At 39.4% G+C, this 26545-nt stretch overlaps 1 protein-coding gene across 1 annotated transcript in view; it reads right to left on the bottom strand.

Annotated features, from left to right (window-relative positions):
• LOC122816166 (protein disulfide-isomerase A2-like) overlaps positions 1-26545 on the bottom strand; it is a 209249-nt gene that overhangs the window by 162947 nt on the left and 19757 nt on the right. Inside the window, exon 2 of the mRNA XM_044088919.1 lies at positions 24364-24570. Coding sequence (XP_043944854.1) covers positions 24364-24570 — 207 coding nt within the window. The remainder of the gene's footprint in view (positions 1-24363; positions 24571-26545) is intronic.

Raw genomic sequence — 26545 nt, forward strand, 5'->3', positions numbered from 1 at the left:
AATAATACACAGAACTTCTAAATTTATTTATTTTACATTTGTTGACCGGGCTAGTCTAGCTGGATACATTTCCATTTTCAGTAGAGGCCCGGGGAGAAAAGCTCCAACAGCAAAATTAGATAATCACTAGAACTATGAGATAAACATAGAAATCAGTGTTCTAACATAGTAAATGAAAGAAGTTCAATAAAAATATATATGAAACAAAAATAAAAATAGAGGAAAAATTGGCATTTACACTAGAATAGAAAATCATAATGGTCATGTGATGAATTAATTTACTGTAATAAAATTGACATAACTTTAGTATACAATTATGGAGTAGATTTTACAGAAATTAACAGGAAAGGGTCTGCCAATATGTTCAGTTGTGATCACCAGTTCAGTTTTCCTGAAGATTTTAAAGAAAATATATGAGAGAATTTAGTAAGGTGAAGCAATAAGTTAGTGTAAGCAAAGGTTAGTCAGGTTTACAGAATGGACATAACCAGCAAGTTTTAAGGTGTATTTTGAGTTTTTGTTTAAAGAGAGGTAGGGAAGAGAGTGATGTTAGTTCAACGGGAAGTAGGTTCCAGTCTTTTCCCACTGTGTTAGAAAAGAGGGAATTGCCATGTTGTTATTTTTGGTTATGGTAGCTAGAAGCTTGTTACAAGAGCATAGTGAATTTAGGTTTTTATAGGGAATTATGAGGCTTGATAGTATAGGAGTACTGTTAGTTTGGTAAAATATCTTGTGGGCCATGGTAAATTGGGAGAGTTTCAGAAGGTTTTCAAGTTCAAGCCAGCCTAGCTGCTTTAGATTTTGACAGTGGTGAGTTCGAAAGGGATTATCAGTGGCAAATCTGGCGATGCTGTTATAGGCATGCTCCAGTTTGACAAGGTTATTCTTTTTAAGGTTAGTGTATATGGGAGAAGCGTATAGAAGAGTAGAAATTAAATTTGTGTGCAATTTTGGTTTTGGCTGTTGGAGTTAAGAAAGTTTTGATTCGATATAAGGAGCCTATTTTCCTGTTGACAGTTTTAATAGTATTATTTATGTGACTATCAAATGTAAGATTGTTATCAATAGTAATTCCTAATAGTTTGGTTGTAGAGTCGGGGTGAATGATAGTATGATTATTGGAAATAATAGGGAAATCTATTGGGGTGGACTTACTGGTGGGTGTAAAGACAAAGAGCTTGTTTTTTTTAGCACTAAGGAGACAGCATTTAGTGAACCATGTTTCAACTGTGTTGAATACATTCTGAGTGAGGGAATGTAGTGCAGATGGTGAGCTAGCTGAGCATACTAATGTTGAATCATCTGCATACTGAATGCAGGTGGCGTGTGGGATTGCTACATGCAGGTCGTTAATAAAAAGAGAAAAAAGAAGCGGGCCTAGAATAGAGCCCTGAGGGACTCCCAGTGTGACAGGTAGAAGGGATGATAGATTATGTTCCCAAAGAACTGTTTGTTGCCTATTGGTTAGGTAGGACCTGAGCCATTTAATAGCTAAAGAGTCAAGGGATAAGGATTCCAGAATGTTGATAAGAAGGGTATGGTTGACCATGTCAAATGCTTTGGACAGATCATTAAAGAGTGCTGATGAGAGGATGTTGTTATTTCGATTTTTATTTATGACATCTGTAAAGGATAACAGGGCTGTTGTGGTACTATGTAATGGCCTAAAACCATGCTGGCATTTAGCTATTATGTTATTGTGTGTTAGATGTTTTAAAAGTTGATGATGAATGCATTTTTCCATGATTTTTGCTAATGGTGATAAGAGTGCTATTGGCCGGTAGTTGGAGTAGTCATTGAAATGCTGGCTAATTTTCTAGAAACTCTTTAACTTCTTATAAGTAAGCTGTACTACATATTTTATCTGCATTAATTAGCGTATGGGCTGCAGTAGTCATAAGCATAGTATATAGTCCTGTTTGGGGGGGGGGTGAGAAGTGTCCCAGGTATATAATGCAGAAGTGCAATGTAAACGTTAGTCATAAACCTAAGTCTCTCTCTCTCTTAGTGTACATAGGGACCACAGATTCTGTTTTGGTGGTCTTGCACTCCACACAAAGCAAGCTATACAGGTGCATGGTGTACTCTCCCACATGGCAATAAAACAGTATTTAACACCACGGAGCTATAACCTCTGCCCTTTGCTATAGTGAAGTGCTACACAAGTAACTGAGGTTTGGGTACTGAGTCTCTGAACATCACTAACATGCATGTAATCTGGCAGCCCCATTACCACCTGCTATTCATAGCAAATATAGTGCTATGCATGCTAGCAGCATTATGTGCACTGTAAAGTGGTGCTGCAGTGCAGAAGAACACCAGGGCAGGCACCATGACCACTAACTGTCCAGGCCACAGTACCTTGTGCATGGTGGTGTACCCATCATCCACAGTGCTTTGCAGTCAACTATCCTGACCACAGTCCCTTGTACAAGCTGGTGCACCTATCATCTGCAGTGCTCTGTAGTCAACTCTCCAGACCACAGTCCCTTCTACATGCTGGTGCACCTATCATCTGCAGTGTTCTGTAGTCAACTGTCTAGGCCACAGCTCCTTGTACATGGCTGTGCACCCATCATCCACAGTGCTCTGTAGTCATGGCAGTGGCCATATCATAAAAGTTTCAGCCAGCATTTCAATGACTGAGTTTCAGTCATAATATGCTAATGAAAGGATCAGATTCTACTTCTGTTTCCACTAGGAGAGCTTAGTGGTATCATTGTTTGGTAGTGGACTGCCTGCATACCTCTCAACTTTCCCAGTTTTCACAGACTGTCCAAATTTTGTTTCATACTTTTGATCTGTTCTTCATAACATTGTGATTTTGGGGATTTTGGGGCAAATCAGTGAGGACTGAATTCACTAAATAATGACAGACATTTAAATTTCAGACTTCATATCCTTCAGAAAATGCATGGTAACCCAATACCTTTTATTTAAGCAACTTTTTATGTTTATAAGAGCAATATTTAAAATGTATCCATATATATGGTGCTTTGTCCCCCAATTATTTTTGGCTTTGTCCAGATTTTTTTGCTATGAGGTTGATACCTTTCGTTGTGGCAGTATGCTTATTCCACAGTAGGATGTTCCAGTTTATCACTTTATGCAGTAAAATAGCCTGTGTGGTGTAAGTCCAAGTAGTGATGGTGCTAATTCTCAACTGTGTTATGCTGAGTAAAGCATCACCAGTTCAATTCAAGTTACACAGGTATGTCAGACTATCAACTTATATCTTGTTACTAGTGCCCTTCAATGGCCTCATATGACCATAATAAGTTCCTAGCATTCCTAGAAATCATCCCTATTTGAGATGGCTCTTTAATCTTCAGTTGATTTCAACTACTCCTCAGTAGACTGGAGTACTTATATTTCTAACATCAGGTATGCACAATGTTTCAGCTTGGGTGAATGAGAACTCCCTGGATCAAATTATCCATAACCCCATCATGGGCACATGGGGACTTCAATACTGACTCGTATGCTTGTTTTCCAGATAGTCTTACTACTTTATTAAACTTATATGGATTCGCCCAATTGATTGCCTCCCCAGCTAGAATAGATAAACATAGTAACAAGCAGTCAGTTCTAGACTGGACTCTATCCAACAAACCATCACTAGGGTATAACTCAGGATGCCTCCCAGAGAGTTTAAGTGACCACCTATCTACTTAGACATCACCTCTGTCCCCCAAAACAAATACTATACAAACAAGCCTACAACAAAAGAAATTTCTCACCCATCCCCTTTAAACCCCCCCTGCTACATTGTGATTGTCACCACTAAAACATCTCCAACTTGATGCTGCAGTTCAATATTTTAATCACAAACTCCTTGATATACTAAATAATCTGGCTCCACTCTGTAACATCCGAGTCAAAACTAACTGCATCCCATGGCTAACTAAAGAAACCAAGCAGCTGCTTAGACAGAGACACAAAGCCTGGTCATAATATCAGAACAACAAAAGCCAAGCCTCCTTTGACAACTATCAGGAATTAAGAAACTAATCTAAAAAACTGATCAAGAATGATAAAAAAATTGTTCTATACAAGAATCCAGCATAAAAAACAAAATAATCCTCCCAAATTTTGAGGTGCTATTAAACATCTCCTACAACCAGGACAGTCCTCAATCACAACCCCCACCTCCACAAATACTAAAGTTAACTTAGCTTCTCAATAAACTCTTTTTTTAACCAATTCCATACTTTCTTTAATAAACAACAATAACAAAGCACCACTTTTCATCCGACCAGGAACAGAAGCAAACACTCCTTCCTCCTCTCTAAAACCTATCCAAACAAGTACAGTAAAAAACTCCTAACCTAACTCAAATCCACATCCCTTGTTGCTGATCAGCTACCAAATGAATATCTCAGGTTAGCTGCTGATGCCATCTCCTACCTTGTCTCAACATATCAGTCACAGAGCAATAGGTTCCTTAGCTCCTGAAAATGTCCTATGTAATTTCACTCCACAAAGGTGGCTCCTCAACAGAATTCTCCAACTACAAACCAATAGCCATTCTATCACCTCTATCTAAAATCCTTAAAACATGTATCCACTTGCAACTTCTGGACCGTCTGCTATATAACAACCTCTTAACTAACACCCAACATGGCTTCCAACCTAAGCATAGCACCACAACTGCCGTCATTAATTTCATTAACACCATTAACCTACTCAAAAATAGTGGACAACAAGTACCCACTATATTTCTCAATACATCCAAAGCATTTGACACCGTATCCCAAAAGCTCATTAATGAGGTCTCATCCCTTAACCTATCTCAAACAGCCCTCTCCTGGTTTCTTAACTATCTTTCTGACCACCAACAAGCACTGAAATGGCAAAATGACCTCTCCTCCCTGTTACCCATTAGAGTTGGTGTTCCCCAAGGTTCAATTCTCGGTCCACTTCTCTTTGTTATATTTACTAGCAAAATCCACACCACTGCTCACCTTGCCACAGTCATCAAATATGCAGGTGAATCCACTCTCATCTGTGCTGCACCCTCCCTTCCACAACTCCAAGAAATTACCCAAAAATCCTTTGCAGCCATAGAATCCTTTCTCTCCAACTATCAACTTATTCTAAATACAAAGAAAACCAAATTAATGCTTCTCTCCAGTAACAAATCCACTGACCACAATACCTCCTTTAGCATCTCTTCATCCAACAAAACCATCATCAAACCTGTTTCTCAAACCAAACTACTCAGTCATCATTGACACATACTTAATATTTGACAAACATGTATCCCTTAGTATTAAAAAGGCCCACATAAAACTAGACTGCCTCTGCAGAGTCAAGTCATACCGTACTAACACCACCAGACAATCAATTGCTAGGACCCATCTTTTGTTTACTCTGTTATATGCTTCTCCTATTTTCACAAACCTTAAAAGATCTGACCTTAATAAACTTCCACAAAATTGCCAAATTTGCCACTAACCTTCCTCATAAATCACATCACTGTGTTGCTCTCCATCAACTAACTTGGATAGAACGTTCCTCAATCAACTTAGAGTCACATATACCACCATCTACCAGCCTGATAGCCGCCCAGCTCTCCAAAGCCTTGTGCAAACCTACTCTGATAACAAAAAACATAAGATTTTCCAATAAATTCCTACTAAAAGTTACTAAATCCAATAACAGTTTTGGTGATTCTCTTTATTCTAATCTGATCCCTAATACATGGAATTCCATTCCTCAACACATTCTTAACACCAGCAACTCTCCCATGTTTAAATGTTTACTCAAGATTTATGTAAACAATAAGTGGATCTGCTCATGCATATCCCCAGGCTGACTTAGCACATCCCCTGGCTGACTTTAGCAGTACTTGTATTTCTAAAGTCAGCATTAGTTCTAATGCTCTCCTCTCCCATCCTCTCACTAATGTCTCTTTTTCCTATCCCTAAGCCATTTCAGTCCCTTGTACCCTCTCACTTCTTTGTCTCCCCACTTCTTTCCTCCTGTCTTCTAACTATTTACAATACCTATACTCACATGCCTTGCTGAATATTGACAGAATAACATGTTCTATAAAGTGCGGTTACCTACACTAATTCATTGTGAAATTGCTTTTTTTTTAATTTTTCACACTAGACCCACACTAATATGGCCTACCTGTTTTTATTTTTTCAAATCTATTTTATGATGTATGCTACATGTACTATGTCTAAGTAAGTATATTCCTTTATTGTAATGCTTTTTGATATTGTATTGTACCTTGCTATATAATGCTGTTATTTTTAACTTGTACTTGGAGCTTTTCTCCCAGGGCCTCTGCTAAAAATAGGCTACTAGCCCAGTTAGACATCCCCAGCAAACAAATGACAAACAAACAAACAAACAAAAAAAAAAAAAAACATATGGGTTAAAATGTTTTCTGCCACTTTCTCTCTGGAAAATATCATCCCCATCCTAAATATACTAGAGTCACACATCCTACTATCTCAAAGACCAGTAGCCCTATAGTTCTCTACAAGACCAAAAATACTTTTTCAGTAGGTTTACAGATGTGTTTGAGGTGTTCCCACAGCTGGATCAATTCCTGGAGGAATCCCAGGTGTAGTTTTCATTTGTGAGGGTCTGTCCTGGCCTTTTTCAGCTTGTCTTCTATTAATGATTTGCACTAATGGAATGTATAAAGCCTGAAGAGTCAAAGTGATCTGAATTGTTGCCTCTCCCACAGTCATGACAGGTTTGCAAAGGAAAACAAACAAACAAAAAAAAACTGTTGAAATTCAACAATGGCACAGGACTTAATCACCACAATACAAAGTTTATTATACAATGACTGGCCAGTAGTCTTCAAAAAGGAGCACTCTGATTGGTCAACCCAACCAGTGTGCCCATTGTAAATTCGAGAATATACCAATGGAAAAATGTCCGGTCGCCCAGACTTTCTTCCATTAGTTTATCTCATAATATTTTTACTTTTCTTTCTTTTTTTGAATAAATTTACAAAACTGAAGACCTCAAATGAACAAGGGAGACAGTGCAGAGAAAAATAAGAGGATAAGCAGGTACATTCTGCAAAACTAAAGCAACGTACCTGATTATCCTTTTACTTTCTCTATCCTGGCTCTCCTGAACATTAAAATTTACTCTCGGCAACAGAGATCTTCCTTTCTTTGTTGCTTTCTTTGGACAGCACTGATGTACTGTGTAAGTGTGGAATGCAAGTCCCATACACATGTGCAGTCCATCACAAAATCCCCAGGATACAAGAAAAATGTGGAAGGGCACCACGGATGCATTATACAAAGACATTATTTAAGAAAAGTAAGTATTTTTTTCTTAAATAATGTCATTGTATAATATCAATAACTGACTCTGTGGGGTGGTATGTTGATGATTTACCCATGGTTGGCTTTATTTAATCACTTGAGCTTCGCCCTCATGATTAAACCATGCCAACCATGGATAAATCTTTAATATACCACACTGACTTTATTGGTTATTGCTATATTAAGCACTTCCTTTCTTTCTTTCTTCCTTCTTGTGGCCTTCATCAGAATCTGAAAAATTAAATAGTACATTCATTTGCTGAGAAGCAAACCATTCCACTGGAAAGGGGTAAGCTCTAATCTTCCTTGTTTGTGTCTATATCACATCACAGTGCTGTTGTCTGTGATGATATGCTGACCAGAGATGATTTAAAGTTTTTTAGAACATTGATTACTGGCAACATTTCTTTGACATTTATGCACTTTTGTCTGTGTTGTTTGTTCCACAGACCTTGCACCTTCACTGCTTTAGATATAGCCTCCCATCAAAGTCTGAGGCATTTGTTGTAATTGCTTAAAGAGGAAAAGGGAAGAGGGAAGACCAGGGTTGACAGAAAATTGGTCCACCCACCACATTACCTCTCTTTTAACAAATCACAACACTGGAATCATAATAATCATGGAGGCCATGGAACCCAGAATCCTGAGAAATTCATTGGCAGATGTCAGATATTGGTTAGAAAAGCTGAGGAAGATTTCTTTGAACAGTTCTGCATTGTCCAGAGGAAAAAACAGCCCTTCCTAGGGAAGCATTTAATAGACATCTCAGGAATGAAGAGATGATTTTTGTAAGATTACTTGATACAACAGATAGGACAGGAATTTCTTGACACAATGAGAAAAGAAAATTTCCGTCTAAGGGGGTATTGTGTAAAATTGGAATTGTGTATAAATATTTATGCATAAGAAAAATGTACATGGTAAATAGAAGCACACTAGAGTATAGCTAAGAGAATATGTTTTAAGAATAAATGCAGAGGGTGGGTTTATTCACAAAGACAGTTATTTAATACATTAATACCAGTACAGGATATCGACAGAAATGACATATGAGCATCTTGCATGGGGAAATAGGATCACTAAAAGTTCAGAATGTCAGAAGATGTATTAATAAATTTACTTAGAAGGTGTGATATGATACATTATTGGTCAGCACTCATTTTTACTCGAATAATAAAATTATTGTCAGAAGATGAAATTGTTAACCAATAACAAGGTGGCTAAGAAATGTTTTACAGCAGGATATTATGAAATATAATGATGAAAAAATTCAAAGATGAATGGAGTGATTTCTGGATTACAGCTTTTTTTCTTTTATAAAATATTAAACATGACAATGGTGGGTAGTGGATATTGAGGAAATGTTATATTAATGAAATGACTAATTGATGACATACTATTTGAAAATACACTTTTTACATGAAGAATTCCATTTATGAATTCTTTTAATTTTTGTAATGTATATTGTCTGAATTACAATGAACAGGTGTCAGCAGGTCTGAGGAAGTGCAGGTTGAGTGGATCATTGTCAGGGGGCCTTGCTTCAGGGGTACAGGCTCCAGGGATGCCCAATGGTTAAGGCTAATGCCATAAGAGAAAAACTAATATTTATGTTACAAGACAACTATGTTCACTCACTCATTTCCCTTCTTCTGCATTGCCTATGGATGCAAAGAAGAAGAAGAAAAGGAAGGAAAGAATGGGCCAGTGGGAGTACAAAACATTAGATGGTTGCTGAGACAGGAGCAGAAACAAAGTAAAAAAAAAAAAAAAAAAAACTTTTCACTTCACATTTCATCCTGATTTAAATTCTGTAAGCTTTGTAGGGACGTCAATTTTTATGTATACATGCATATATCCTAGTGATCTGACCTTTCATAACAAGTAGAAACCATGGAGAAATTTACAGTACATACTAGATGAAAAGAAAATGTAATTTATCATTTTACCAAAAATTACTATATAATGTCATCATGTATAGCAGACAGCAACACAAAACCTGGAAGGTAAATAAACCGACAGTTCTAAAAACAGCCCACCACATCACAGAAGAGCTATAACACTACACTTAATCTTAGATTTGTATCACATTGGTATTGTCTGAGTACAAAAGCACATTAAGGATGTATTTTTCCTCTAAGGAGCTTCATTTTAGAATTACAATGAAGTAAACATTTAGAATCAAAGCTTACACTGAAGTACCGCATCTTATGTTAGAAGAATTCTGATAACACTTGTTGTGTCTTTCGGCTTTTCCCAGTTAGGTGTCGCCACAGTGGAACTCCGGTCCGTTAATGATTGGCAGAAGAGTTTTACGTACCAAGTTGCCGGCCCTGACGCACAACCTTTAATGAAGGTACGCCCATTCATGCATGTCTCCGCACAGAAGACGCTCTAGCTGAGAATCGAATGGGACAACGTCTTACTGTGAGGCGACAACGCTACCGCAGCACAATTCTGATAACACGACTTATTTTTAAATAATGCCTATAGTTATTTAGTCAGAGCATAGCCATGGACTTCTTGTTGCAATCATACCTCTCAACCTCTTAACACAAGAAACTGGGACAAGGCCTAAAATAATTGGGGGACAAAGGCCCAAAATGGTGACAGATTTTAAATATCATCTAATAAGCTTAGAAACTTGCTGGAATAACAGGATGGGTGCTAGCATGCATTATTTAGTGACTTCAATCCTCAGTGATTTGCCAGATAACTATATGTTTTATGAGGAACAGACCAAAATATAAGGTGAAAAATCTGGATATTTGAGAGGTATAGTATAAATACCCCTGGCCATCTCAATATGACAATATGTGCATATGTCAAAGAAGAAAGAATGTTTCACAGATAATAGTTATGTAACGTGTTTAAAACCTATATGTTATCCATTTCCTTAATAAAATCTTAACTGTCTGTAATTAATTTCCCAGATATCTAGTAGCTCAGTGATAATGAATTAATAATAAATATTTAACAAAGGCTTTGCTTGCTTATTTACAAGATGATATTTAATCCAAAGAATGAGTTCTTCAAGTAAGGTCGTCACTATAAAAATCAAGGTAAAGTAGACTGGCTGGATGCTACATTTACTGAATCACTATCTACCTGTGAGTGATGAAAAGCAGTCAAACCCCCCCCCAAAAAAAAAAAATTGTGCGCTAATGGCATAACTGGACATGTTATGCATAGTCATTCAGAAATGTGGCCATAAAATGAGTGAGTAGCAGACTCTGCTGTCTTCATGCTTTGTATGGTACTATAAAATGAAACAAACTAGAGGTCCAAACATCTCAAGCATAAAACACATTCTTTAATAATGAAAACAGCAAAGCTTTAAAGTCTCTTAGACTTTTCCTCAGTACATCAAAAGATTAATTAACATTTGAATACCATCGTCTTCTTCCGTCTTTTCCCAGTTAGGGGTCGCTACAGCGGAATTCCGGTCTGCTAATGATTGGCAGTCGATTTTTATGATGCCGAGGTGCCAGCCCGACGCCCAATCTTCAACGGAGGCACACCCATTCACACATGTCTTTCAAATGCCACTCAACCACGGGGTGGACATGCAGACTCCACACAGAGGGCGCTCTAGCCGAGAATCGAATGGGAGAACCTCTTGCTGTGAGGCGACAACGCTACTGCTGCACCACCGCAGCTTATTTTAATACCATCTACATTTATTTAATAAGTCAGCCTATTGAAAAATAGTGCTTTCATCACATAACATACTAAGTTAATAATTCAATAAACATAAAATTTAAAGTGCCTAGTGCTAATATTAAACAATTTGACATATATATCAGAAAATGCTAAAATATTCAACAGAACACTTAAAAAACACTTAGTCTCTTTGATTTGCTTTGTATGGTACTGTCATACCCAGGGAAAAATGGTTCCCTCCATTTCTACTCAGGACCTGGTGGACATTTTGTAAGAGTAGAATGCTGCAGTACCACACTTAAGTCAGAGCTCCTGTCATTATTTTGACAACTGCAATTAGAACAGATGTGAAAAGGCCAACCCAGTTTAATAATCTGAGGAGCAGGAAGAAGAGATGGTGAAACCAAGAAGATTAGTTGGGGCAGAAAAATGAGCATTCCATCCTATACCCCCCTTCTGTCTTGACTTTACAGAGCTTTAATTACAGCATATATATATATATATATATATATGTATATATATATATATATATATATATATATATATATATATATATATATATATATATATATATATATATATATATATATATATATATATATATATATATATATATATATATATACATATATATATATATATATATACACACACACACACACACACACACACACACATATATATATATATATATATACATATATATATATATATATATATATATATATATATATATATACATATATATAGACACACACATATATACATATATATATATATACATATATATATATATATATATATATATATATATATATATATAAAATGCACAAGTATCAGGACAGTCTGTGGCAGGCATGCATGAAACAAACTGCTGTTCTTGGGTAAGAAGTACTGAGTGACAGTAGTGTTTTTTTTCAGAACACTGAAATTTATAAATATTTCCATATAATTTAGTGGCCAGACCTGGTATAACACCTTTTAATTGCTTTAATCCATGCTTGACTTAACTGAGTCTAGCAGGTTTTAATCATAACACAAAGAATGCCACAGTGATGAACTTTAAAGATATTAAGGGATAAAAAAAAGTGAGCAAGCATTTCTTTGTATGCCTCTTACTGAACGTTGTATTCTGGTAATACTCAAACAAAAATTCACAGTAAGTAGAACTTGGAAACTATTTACTGCAGACGTATTGCTTTGCCCTAAGATGCTCAGCCATGATACAGCTGAAAAACTCTAGCCTACCTTTTCAGTCAGCATAAGTAAATACAAGCTGTGAAATATTTAAGCAATAACCGATGATGTGGTATGGTATATTGAAGATTTACCCACTGTTGGCGTGGTTTAATCACGAGGGCGAAGCCTGAATGATTAAATAAAGCCAACCATGGGTAAATTTCAATATACCACAACCACTGAGTCGGTTATTGTTATTATAAATGACATTATTTAAGAAAAAAATACTTGTGTTTCTTAAATAATGTCTCTGCATAACGGCGCATTACTGTTCTTCCACAGCTGGTGGTATACTGATTCCTTGTGTTGATGTACTATGTATACGTATGGGACTTGCATTGCCACGCATACCCAGTACATCAATGCTTTGAAATGGAAGCAATGGAGAAAAGAAAGTCTCCATTGCTCCGTTTTTGTTTTGTTTTCTTTTTTTTTTTTTAATTAAAAAAAACTTTCTGGCAGTTTAGGGGTAGGAGAGAGACAGCATGGAAGAAATACAAGTGATATCAGGTATGTGTGTTTAATTTTAAATAACATACCTGATGTCCCTAGTATTTTGTCCAAGCTGCCTCTCTGCTATGTCCGGAGTTGGAGCTAAAGATTTTATTTTTATTTTTTAAGAAATAAATATAAAATTTAAACAATATACCAACAGAAAGAAGTCCAGGTGACCGGACCTTTTTCCGTTGGCATATTGTGGGATTTACAACAGGCACTTTAGTTGGGCTGGCCAATAAGCGTGCACATTTTTGAATATTAATGGGAGGTCATTGTATAATAAAAATACTGCATGATCTCTGAAAGAATACCAGTTAGCAAATGAATGCAGTTACTTCTATATTTGATAGACATAAACTCATATGTAAAATTATTTTGATTAGAGGTAGAATATCAACATTTTAATACTACTTTGACATGGACATAAGAGACACACTTGCCCATGTAAAGGCATGCTGCAAAATCCCTGAAGGCACCCTAGTGGATGATACTGCAATGAAACAGAAATACTGAAATCAAGCAAGAAAAGACATGTATTTACTTAAATAAAATATATATAATCAATTAAGGAGTACTGTAATACAAACTATTGTATTTTTTTTTATTTATGTGCTCAGAATTAGCTCCACAGGATGTCAGTTATGAATTCCTGTATTAGCAAGATAAATAAAACATTACTGTGACACTGCCAGCCCAGCTAGATAGAACTTTATAAATAATCCTATGTCATTTGTAAATATTAATATGATCCACAAGCTTGTTTTACAAATGTAAGTAAGAGAACTGTATGCTATGATTAAACTATATGTTCTGTACTGAGCTTCAAGACTGTAACTACGGTGCACCCTGCTGGAAAAGAGCAGAAATGTGTATATGGAATATATACCTGTGCAAATGTATGGTTTCATAGTAAAAGCTGGAATATACAGAGTTAACCTGCAAAACTCTAAGAAAATAAGCTGATAAGTAAAGAGTTTTACGATGTGTTATAAAGTTAGTTTATCCCAGGTAAGAGACAGGATGTCTAGGCTAGAGACTTCTTTCTGTTGTCTGGAAACATAGGTAATTACAGGTTTCCAAGGTAACTGTTTTACAACTTTTCAGTTTCAGGCAAGCTTCTAAGAGAGAACTGTCAGCTTCTAAGAGATACAATTTTTTCATAGAGACGTTAAATTCTGTTGGTATCTGTTTAGCCTGGGAACTAGATGCAAGTGTCAAATAGTGATGTCATCTAGCTAACCCAGCAGTAATGTGTATTATTAACTTAAGAACTATCTCAGAGAGAAAGAATGCATTTTGCATCTTGTTCTGGTCCTGTTAACAACTCACCAGCACCTTGCCTTGCTCTATAAGTAAGTTATTTAGAACATAGTTTCTTTTAGAGATAGATAGGAATATAGCTAGATTAGTGTAGATGTTTTCTATATTTATGTGAGACTGTCCTGCTATGTTATTTTAAATTATTTCCTGTGTTTCTGATCTCTGCTGTCACTAGTTAATAAGTATTGTCTTGTGCTTTTATTATTTATTATTAAATATGTTTAAACCTATTAATTGTGGCTTTTTGTGTAAAGATATTTACGCTCTTAAGAGTACTTTGCATATGTATTTGGTAACACTGCATAGGCCACTCCTAAATAGCCTTATCCTTGGTCACACTTACTATTTGGATAACAGTAACATTACACAGTAGAATTGGACACCATTTGGTAAGGGCCTTTATAGTAGCTGATAAGGGTGGTTGGTGGCAGGTGGTACTACCGTATAGTCTGGGCAGAAGTGGGGCATAGTTAGTGAACCTGTGCCAGCCTTCCCCAGGAGTGTCTGTGTGTTTGTATATAAATCAAATCACAAAGTGTGTGTGTGTGTTTGTGTGTGTGTGTGTGTGTGTGTGTGTGTGTGTGTGTGTGTGTGTGTGTGTGTGTGTGTGAGTGTGTGTGTCAGCTACTTGGGCAGGGACATCAAGCACTGGTTGGAAAGAAAGGGTGTTAGTGGTTTTGGCTTGGCTTGAATACTCAGCTGAGATCTTAACCATATAGCTGTGCCAGTGGGGATTCTTACTGGGGATCTGGATAGAAAGGGAGAAACCATCCCCAGACTGACTGTGAGCTCTCTGTACTCTTAAGGGAAACTGTACTTTACTGTGTGTGTACTGTTCATCCTCCCAATGTGCACATCCCTCACTGGTGTTAGTGGTGAGGACTGAAGCTCCTTGATAACTGGGCCAGTGCATGGGCATCACATATTAATTTTTTGGCAGTGGTGGGATATCCACATCAATTATTAATTGTTTGGCAGTGGTGGGTTAGCCACATCAAATATTAATTGGTTTATAGTGGTGATATGGCCACATCACATATTAATTGGCTTGTAGTGGTGTGGACATTGAATTCCTGTAGCTTGTGCACATTGATCACTGAAGGTGGTTTTGTACTCTAAATCAGCCATGCAGTGAACATTCCATGTTTATATCATTATTGTTTTATTTTTTTTCTTAGCTTAGTTGGCTGAATTGTGCCAGGCTAAAGGACTGGTGCATGGAAACCTGACTAAACCAGACATCATTGCAGCTTTGGTCACAGTTGCATCAGAGAATAGCAATCAGGAGAATGATCAGACTGTCAGTGGAGATGTACAGCACTCAGAGAATGGACAGCTCAACCTTTCTACAGAGGACTTAAAATCCATCTGGAGTTAAAAAGGCTTGAGTTGGAGGCCAAGTGTTTGGAAATAGAAGCAGTAGAGAGACTGAGGCATCTAGAGACTGAGTAAAATGAAAAACGGTGACGTCTGCAGACTGTGAGGAATGAGAAACTGCTATGCCTGGAAGCTGAGGAGAAGGAGAGGCAGAGGCAACATGAAAAGGAGATGCTGACTTTTAGCCAGAGTCATGGAGGTAACGGGGAAGGGAGTAACTGGACCCCAGGAGCACAAAAGGTCAGTAACTTTCTTCCACAATTTACAGAGGGGGATAATTCTGATAGTTTCATTCATATGCTTCAGAAGGTATGTAAACAGTAATATGTTGACCAAGGGCTCTGGGTATGGTTCCTGGCCCCCTTACTCCATGGTAAAGCTGTAAATGTTCTTTACAAACTATCTGATGTTGACGTTTTAAACTACAGTGTTGTGAAGAATTGTTTGCTAGATTTTTTTTAAGTTAATGCACTGTGCTATAGTTGACAGTGCCCTAGGTTTGAAACTTGGCAAGGGCTGAATATTTTATTCACCCCAGGGATCACTTCTGTGGCTCTGCTTGACAGGGGCACAGGAAAATAATTTTCTTGGGTGGCAAAAGCCAGGGTACCATATGGCTAGGCATATATAGGCCCTAGGACCAATAGCCTAGTACCTACCTATGAACCTATGAACACCTGAAGAGTATAGGAAAAAGTTTTGTGAGCATAGAAGCAAGGCAGGTAAATGTGTATGTAAATATGTTGCTGAACTGAGCACTTATATTCATAGGTGGGTGAGTGGATGTCAGGTCACCACTTTTGAAGGGTTGGCAGACCTTTTGGTGAGGGAACATGCCCTTAGCACTTTGCTTGAGGACATGAGGATCTGGTTAGCTGATAGACAATGCCTTACTGTAGATGAGTTGGGGAAGAAGGGAGACCTATACCTAGTAAGCAGGGCATCACTGCAAAGGAAAGGGACACACAGTGCTGCTCATGGGTCTAAGGGAGCCCATAGTGGGCAGCCCAGACTGCCCGAACAGAATCTGCCAGTAGCAGGGGAAGCCACTAGTCCAAGTACACATCCAGGATCTAGGTTTAAATGTTTTAAATGCAACCAACGGGGCCATATAGCATACAGATGTACATGGAAGCAAGGTGGGCAACAACAGGTGGGAAACCCAGTAAGTGGGAATGACAAAATGCCAACAGTAGGTTGTCTTAAGACAACAAGGGTACCAAACAACCACAAGATTGTATATCCTATCTTAGTGAATGGCAAAGAGGACATTGCTAAGAAAGGCACAGCCTTTGCCATAACCATTGTGAAACCTGCAATGGTTACAGAGGAGCACTACTTGCTTGGGCAGTCTACTCCAGTCAGAGCTTTAGGAGGGACCCCATTCCAAATACCTTTGGCTAGGGGTCATCTTGACTAGGAAGGTGGAAAAGGAAGCCAACAAGTAGGTGTGTTTGAGGATATCCTTGCAGATATCCTGATAGGGAATGATTTTGATAAGGCAGCAATGTGTGTTCATGCAGTTACACACAGACAGGCTTGGAGACAAGCATGTGGGTCTGGTAGCCTGGGGGAGACCCAGACAGACAGCATACTTACAGCCAGGACTGGTAAGGTGGTTGCTTTAGGGAGGGAGCTACCATGTAGCAGTGAGACTGAAGGTGAGCCACAGCTGCTTGTGGATACTGATGTTACCCTGGACAGAGCGATTGTAAGGGCAGAGGTGAGTAGTAGTACCCAGGCTGACAGTGAGGCACCACTGTCAGAGGATACCAGATTTCCTGTGGAAGGGGAGCTTGGAAGGGTTACAAAGAGAGAGTTGAGACAGGCTCATCTCTCAGACCCTACATTACAAGGCCTGAGGCAGGTAGCTAGCGAGGCACCTGATTCTCAATGGAAGGGGGCATTTGTATACTGGAACAAAGGGTTACTGTATAGAGAGTGGACCCCTAAGGGATGGATTGAAGGTGAGAGAATACAGCAGTTGGTAGTGCTCAGAGCCTACCATCTGGCACTTCTAGCTATAGCTGTGATATTCCCTTTGCAGGTCATATGGGCATAAAACATACAAAGAAACACATACTGCAGAACTTCTATTGACCTGGAATTTCCAGAGATATAAAAGGGTACTGCGGGACCTGTGAGCAGTGCCAAAAGGTAGGCAAGGCAGGAGACAAAGTGAAAGCTTCTTTGATGACTTTGCCTGTGACTGAGGAGACATTTCAGTGGGTAGGTATGGATATTGTGGGGCCTCTGAGTACCCCAAGCTCCACAGGGAAAAGGTATATCCTAGCAGTAGTAGATTATGCTACAAGATACCCTGAGGCCATGGCTCTGTCCTCCACTGAGGCAGAAAAGGTGGCAAATGCTTTGTTAGAGATTTTCAGCAGGGTAGGTGTTCCTAAAGAAATACTGACTATCAGAGGTGCCAATTTCATGTCAGACCTGCTGGCTTGTCTGTGGAAGTACTTTGGGGTAAAGCACCTAAAGACCACCCCTACCATCCCCAGACTAATGGTCTTGTTGACAGGCTAAAGTCTACACTCAAGTCCATGCTGTGAGCATTTGCAGAGCATTGTAAGTGGGAGTGGGACAAATATTTGCCCCATCTGTTGTTAGCTTACAGAAATGTTCCCCAGCAATCCACAGGTTTTTCACCCTTTGAGTTGCTGTATGGGCATAGGGTGAGAAGGCCTCTAGACTTAATTCAAGATGAATGGGAAGGAGAGTGTGAATCCCACAGTGAGTCTGTTGTGGCATATGTCCTAAACCTCAGGACAAGGTTCAGGGAACTCATGGGCTTGGCCCAGGAGAACCTGGCAGAAGCCCAACAGCAGAAAAAGGTCTGGTATGACAGGAATACTCAAGCTAGAGAGTATGCTGTAGGGCAGCAGGTAATGGTTCTTGTTTCCATCAGACACAACAAGCTGCAGGCAGCTTGGGAGGGACCCTACAAGGTAGTAAGGAAGGTCAGTGATGTTAACTACATGGTAGAACTGTTAGGCAGGAGGCACGAGCACAAATTGTACCATGTTAACATGATGAAACCTTACCATGATAGGTAGGCCCTTATGCTGAGTATTTGCAGTGGATTGCAGGAGGAGTCTGAGGGAGATCTGGTGACTAAGCTCCTCAGTGAGGCTCAGACTGACACCTCCATGGAAGGGGTAGCAATGTCCAAGCAACTATCTCCTACCCAGGTTCAAGAAATCTGAGCTGTTTCACAGGAGGTTGGAGACATGTTCACTGAAAAAACAGGGTGCCCCCACCTGGTGCAGCACCAGGTGGATACAAGGACCCAAAAGGCCTATTAGGCAGGGCCCTTACAGGGTACCTGAGAGAGTCAAACAGACTCTGAATGAGGAGATACAGGAATATTGGAACTAGGGTTAATTCAGGGGTCAAACAGTCGCTGGTACTCCCCAGCAGTGCTGGTGCCAAAGAGGGATGGAAGCACCAGGTTCTGTGTGGACTACAGGAAAGTAAATAATCACACAGAGTCAGATGCTTACCCCATGGGTGCAGCTGGGTGGGTCTAAGTATCTTACCACTACTGGTCTTACCAAGGGTTACTGGCAGGTGCCCTTGACTCCCAGTGCTAGAGACAGGTCAGCCTTTGTGGACTCTTTTTGGCTTATATAAGTTCACAAAGATGCCCTTTGGGATGAAAAATGCCCCAGTGACTTTCCAGAGGCTGGTAGATCATATCCTAGCAGGAGAAGGAGATTTTGCTCTTGCTTACCTAGATGATATTGCCACCTATAGCCATTCCTGGCAAGAGCACCTGCAGCATGGCAGGGAGGTGCTGGGCAGACTACAAAGGACAGGGTTGACCATTAAGCCCAGCAAATGACAGGTGGGTACGGCAGAGGTCTCCTACCTGGGACATAGAGTGGGGAGTGGTAAGATCAGGCCAGAACTGGCCAAAGTGGAAGCCCTTCAGGCGAGGCCAGCACCTGTTACCAAAAAGCAGGTGAGGCCTTTCTTAGGGACAGCAGGGTACTACAGAAAGTTCATCCCCAGTTATAGTACAATCGCTGCACCCCTCACAGACCTGACAAGGAAAAACAGGCCAGATAAGGTAGTGTGGAATCCATCATGTGAGCAGGCATTCCAGAAGCTTAAAGAAGCTTTGGGAGGATCCCTTGTGTTAGCCATTCCAGATTAAAGCAACTAATTTGTTGTACAGGTGGATGCTTTGAACCATGGGATGGGGGCTGTACTTAGCCAGATATCTTCAGAGGGAGAAGAGCACCCAGTGGTTTATCTCAGTCATAGGCTCCAACACAGGGAGGAATGCTATGCAGTTGTAGAAAAGGAATGTCTAACCATAGTGTGGGCACTGCAGAAACTTTAGCCTTATCTGTAAGGAAGACAATTCACTGTAGTTACAGATCTCATTCCCCTAACATGGTTACTTCAAGCCAGCCAGCAAAATGCCAAGTTACTAAGGTGGAGCCTAGGGTTGCAAGCATATATGTCAGTGCAGCACCGCAGTGGGATCAGCAATGCCAATGCAGATGGGCTGTCAAGACAGGGAATGGGGTAAGGTATTCACAGATAGACTCAACCCTCTCAAGCAACGTTTCTCATGGGACACTTGAAAAACTAGCTTGAGTACTCGTTGGGGGAGAAATGTGACACTGCCAGCCCAGCTAGATTGAACTTTATAAATAATCCTATGCCATATGTAAATATTAATATGATCCACAGGCTTGTTTTATAAATGTAAGAGAACTATAGCCTTCCTGAAAACACTTGAGGGGATAAATGTATCTCCAAACACCATCATATTAGGTGATTTCAACTACCCGAATATAGACTGGGATCATTACTCAAGCCCCAACACTCTAGCTCAAAGGTTCCTAGAGTTCATTAACTCAAAGGCCATGGAACAACTAGTCACCATCCCCACAAGAGGAGAAAACATACTAGATCTCATCATCACGAACATGGGGACAAAATGTTCAGCACCAGAGGTGTACCCCTCATTGGTGAGATCAAATCATAAACTAATATCACTGGAAGTCCACATCCCGCCCCCACCCCAGATAAAAAAGACCACAGTGAAGAACTTCTCAAAAGCAAACTTCACACTTCTTAAGACTGGTGTGGTTTCCTTCAAGGCCCCCGAGCCAGCGGAAACCATTACCCAAACAGCTGAATCACTTACAAATGCCTTCTATCAGCACCTCCAGGACTGCATGGGTCAGGCAATCCCAAACAAAACAAAGACTCTTTGCACCAAAGGCAAGCGCCCAGTCTGGTGGACCCCAGCCATTAACAAGCTCTACAATAAAAGGAGAAAGCTACTACAAGATAGAGCAAAATCCTTAAAAGGGAAGACACCCTTGATCACTATAAGTAAAAAACTACGATCGCTCATAAAATCATCCAAGGCAAATTTTGAAAGAAAAGTCGCTAAGGACTCAAAAGACAATCATAAGGCCTTTTTTAGCTATGCTAGAAACCTGGGAGGAAACTCCCAGATATGCTCAGAATTAGTTCAAAATGATGTAAAAATCACTGAACCAACAGACACTGCCAACATACTGGCTGGCAGGTTCAGTGCAAATTTCTCCCCTCCCTCCCCCCCAAAAGGAGAGATATCTATCCCAGCAGATTGTAGCCTCCCACACATCTCAAATGCTCAGGTGAAAACTGCTCTCTCCAAGGCAAAAAACACAGCATCTATGGGGCCAGATGGTGTCCCCGGTTGTGTGCTCCACGAACTCAATGAGGAATTAAACCCGCTCTTAGGGCAGCTATTTAATCTTAGCCTCACCTCAGGATACGTACCCAAGGAGTGGCGTACGGCAACTGTGGTCCCACTTCACAAAGGCGGTGCCTCCACTGACCCTGGTAATTACCGCCCCATCAGCTTGACAAGCCTAGTCTGCAAAGCTATGGAGAGGATCATAATGGAACTCATAAATAAAGACATAGGGGACTTACAGACATTGGATCCAACCCAGTTTGGCTTTGTCAAGGGCAGATCATGCCTTTTAAACTTGGTTGATTTTTTTTTGAAACAGTCACCAAGGCCATTGATGAGGGCAAGGCAGTCCACACAGCCTACCTTGACCTTGCAAAAGCTTTCGACACAATACCCCACTCGGGTATCATAGAAAAACTCACCAACTTAAATGTAAACCCATACATCACAAGATGGGTTGCAAACTGGCTAAGTGACAGAACCCACAGGGTCAGAGTGGCTGGCGCCATGTCAGACTCCAAGCCGGTCACAAGTGGTGTCCCACAGGGCTCAGTCCTAGGCCCCCCTCTTGTTCAGCATCTACTTTTCAGAAGTTCAGGCAAACACAGGAGGATTATGGCTGACTAAGTTTGCAGATGACTGCAAACTGGGCGCAATAGTTGAAAACACATCAGACACAGATATCCTCCAAAAGGGTCTCATAGAAATGGATAACTGGTGCCAGAGCCATGGCCTAAAGTTAAACACCAAAAAATGCATAGTCATGCCCTTCGGGAAAAACAAGGTTACCCATAGCTACCATATAGGTGGCAATCCACTAAGCACAGAAGAGGTTATCAGGGATCTGGGGACCCAGGTTGACAGTAACCTTTCATTTGACACCCACGTTGCCAAGGTAGTTAGGAAAACCTTCTTCATTGCCCACCTGATCATGAAGGGATTCACATCTAGATCAAGGGAGGTCATTGTTCCCCTGTACTCATCACTCATCAGACCAATGATTGAGTACAATGCCCCATTCGGAATGTATCTTACCCGACACCTGCAGCAATTGGAAAGGCCCCAAAAGTTCCTCACCAAAAGGATAAAGGGTCTCAAAAATATGTCTTATGCTGCCCGACTGAAGGAACTCCAGCTCTATTCAGTCGCATACCATCTGGTCAGAGGTGACCTGTGCCTAACATACAAGGCCATGTCAAACCCGGAACTGATGGACATGCTCCACCTCAAAAAATCTAAATCCACAAGAAATACAAGAGGAAGAGACTTAAACCTTAACACAGTTATAAATAGGACGTGCTGGAGGGACAGATTCATCACCCAGAGACTCCCTATGCTGTGGAACAAAATCCCGGTACATGTGAGGCAGAGCACCTCACTGGCCCTGTTCAAGAGAAATCTTGACCAATGGATGGGAGATCGCAGGTTTACCCTGGGGATCACCTCAGTGTCACTGCTGGACAGAGGCACGGTAAACTAACGGGCACAGTACCTTTCAAACTTAAGGGGTGGTGAAAGCCACAAAACTTTGGGCTAGGCTTATAAATGCCCTAGGGCAGATAGCCTAGTATGAACCTATGAACCTATGAACCTATATGTTATGATTAAACTATATGTTCTGTAATGAGTTTCAGTACTGTAACCACAGTGCACCCTGCTGGAAAAGAGCAGAAATTTGTTTATGGAGTATATGCCTGTGCAAATGGATGGTTTCATAGTAAAACGTGGAATATACAGAGTTAACTTGCAAAACTCTAAGGAAAATAAGCTGATAAGGTAAAGAGTTTTACAATGTGTTATAAAGTTAGTTTATCCCAGCTAAGAGACAGGATGTCTAGGCTAGGGGCTTCTTTCTATTGTCTGGAAACAGAGGTAATTACAGGTTTCCAAGGTAATTCTTTTACGACTTTTCAGTTTCAGGCAAGTTTCTAAGAGAGAACTCTCAGCTTCTAAGAGATAAAAAATTTTCATAGAGATATGTTAAATTCTGTTGGTATCTGTTTAACCTGGGAACTAAATACAAGTGTCAGTTAGTGATGTCATCTAGCTAACCCAGCAGTAATGTGCATTATTAACTTAAGAACTATCTCAGAGAGAAAGAGTGCATTTTGTATCTTGTTCTGGACCTGTTAACAACTCATCAGCACTTTGCCTTGCTCTATAAGTAAGTTATTTAGAACATAGTTTCTTTTAGAGATAGATAGGAATATAGCAATATTAGTGTAGATGTTTTCTATATTTATGTGAGACTGTCCTACTATGTTATTTTAAAGTATTTCCTGTGTTTCTCAACTCTGCTGTCACTGTGTTGAGTTAAGTATTGTATTGTATTGTGTTTTTATTATTATTATTAAATATGTTTAAACTTATTAATTGTGGCTGTTTTTTGTGTAGAGATATTTAAGTTCTTAGGGTATTGCATATGTATTTCGTGACACTGTATAGGCCACTCCTAAATAGCCTTAGCCTTGGTCACACTTACTATTTGGATAACAGTAACATTACACAGAAAAACTGGACATCCTTTGGTAATGGCCTTTATAGTAGCTGATAAGGGTGGTTGGTGGCAAGTGGTACTACCGTATAGTCTGGGCAGAAGGGGGCATAGCTAGTGAACCTGTGCCAGCCTTCCCCAGGAGTGTCTGTGTGTTCGTATATAAATCAAATCTCAAAGTGTGTGTGTGTCAGCTACTTGGGCAGGGACATGAAGCACTGGTTGGACAGAGAGGGTGCTGGCGGTTTTGGTTTGACCACTCAGCTGAGATCTTAACCCTATAGCTGTGCCAGTGGGGAGTCTTATTAGGGATCTGGAGGGATAGGGAGAAACCAGCCCCAGACTGACTGTGATCTCTGTGTGCTCTTAAGGGGAAATTGTACTTTACTGTGTGTGTACTGTTCATCCTCCCAATGTGTACGTCTCTCACTGGTGTTAGTGGTGAGGATTGAGGCTCCTTGATTACTGGGCCAGTGCACAGGCATCACAATTACTATAAAAAAATTTACATTTTAATCCTTGTCAGACAAATGTTTCAAAGTTCATTTTCAATTATTTGCATCTGCATACTGTTTTAATGCTTACGTTCATAGAACAGTTCTCTGCTGTATTATATTAGTGAGGCAGCAATATTTTTAAAGAAATATTCCAGGCTATTGGATCCATCTACATTACTGCTGCAATTTAATAATAATAATAATAATAATAATAATAATAATAATAATAATAATAAAACTCTAAGAAACACTTACCAGAGTATGGTATTGGTCCATTTCTATCTCCATCCTTAAAGAATATAAGCGTTGGAAAGTTGTTGATATCAAACTCTGTAGCAAGATCATTTTCTTCTGTAGCATCAACCTTGGCCACCTTAATTTCAGAAGATTCATTTTTCAGCATTCCTGCAGCAGTGGCATATTCTGGGGTAAAAGCCTGGCAGTGACCACACCATGGAGCATCTGCCAGGGAAAAGAATGAACAATCAGATGGTACAAAAGTGTAAAGTGAACAGAGAAACTCTTAACATGATAACTCTGATAACAGAGTAATTTAGAGATATGAGCTGGGATATCATAATAGTGCTGTAGAGCTGCATTTTCCTGTGTGAAACCTCACAATATCCAGGAAAAAAATATACCCCCACACATGTGTGTATATATGTGTATATATATATATATATATATATATATATATATATATATATATATATATGGGTCTAGGACTATTCACTGAAAGCACATTTCACTGAAACACATTTGACTGTGCAGAATTCACTGAAAGCTCAATTCATTGAAAACACAATTCACTGAAACACATTTCACTGAATGTTATATATGGCCTTTTCCCCACTGTAGTGCAACCCTGGAGTTAGTATATATAGTAAGCGGTGTGTAGGGGAGCACTGCCCCCCACATTGGGGGGTGTGGGGTGCGTAGCCCCCCACCTATTTTAAATATTTTGAACTATATACATGGATACTTGCAATTCCAATAAGTTACTCTTTTCTGAACATAATATATATCCAAACTATTACTATATATACCAACTCCAGGGTCGCACTACAGTGGGGAAAAGGCCATATATAACTTTCAGAGAAATGTGTTTCAGTGAATTGTGCTTTCAGTGAATTGAGCTTTCAGTGATTTGTGCACAGTCATTTGACTTTCAGTGAAATGTGCTTTCAGTGAATAGTCCTAGACGCATATATATATATATATATATATATATATATATATATATATATATACATATATATGTGTGTGTGTGTGTGTGTGTGTATATATATATATATATACATATATATATATATATATGTGTCTACTTCACACAATCAAATCTTCACTTACCCAAAACATAGAAAGATGAGAGAATTTTGCCAAAAACTTACTTTCACAAACACTTGAATCACTCCTATTTCACTCCAGGAAAGGAGCCACTTGGTCAGCATGACAAAATAAACAAACTGAAGCAAATCAAACTCACAATATATACATATATGTATTACATACACATACATGGATATATGGAATATTTTCAATACATTAAAAGTTCAAAGGTTCAAAACACAAAAAATTGAATTTCAAAAATTAAAAAAAAAATTGTTTGGGCAGGAGCAAGACCTCCTGCATTACCTACAGCTCCTGAAAACTATATTTAGCAACTCTGAGAATGCACTGTTATGCAGAAAGGGCAAACTCCTGATTCCCCAAAATAACAAAACTCAAGAGAAAGCCAGTTCAGCGTGTTGAACATATGGCCAATTGATATTCAACATTTTTTGTTCGACCAAATGAATGACTTGAATATGCACACATAGATAGATGGATGGATATATAGACAGACAGACAGACATAGATGGATAGCTAGATAGATCGATAGACAGAAACAATGTAGCACAAAGAATTACATTAATCTTACATGGCAAAAAATGTTTACTCCCCTTTTCATCTGAGTAGCTGTAATGCAGTAAAAGTATTTTGCATGACATATCTTGACTCAGTTATACCACTTCTAGCTAAAGGCTCCGAGTAATAACCAAACTTAAAAGTACACTTTCCAGTGAAGTGCTGAAAAAGTACAGTTGTGTAAAATCTTACCATAATGGTAGATGTTCTTGCCTTGACTGCTGCAGTATTCATAACTTATGGGATTCCCTGCCATGGAAGCCCATCATCCAGCCAGTCTACCAAAGCCTACTGTTGCCTTAAGGTACACTGAATGGCATCTAAACGCTCCTTGCTTAGGCATAGGGCATAAAGGTGACATTTAGGTGTACCATCCTCAGAACTGATTGCCCCAGTAGGAATAAAAGTCCAAGGAAAATCAAAGAGAAACTGCACATCCAGGAAGGAAAAAAGAGTAGGGGGATGGAGGGAGGGAGTGAATACTGCAGCGGTGAAGACAAGAACATCTACCATTATGGTAAGATTTTAC

Source organism: Protopterus annectens, chromosome 12.part0, assembly GCF_019279795.1.
Source record: "Protopterus annectens isolate FY-2018-M chromosome 12.part0, PAN1.0, whole genome shotgun sequence".
NCBI lineage: Eukaryota > Metazoa > Chordata > Ceratodontiformes > Protopteridae > Protopterus > Protopterus annectens.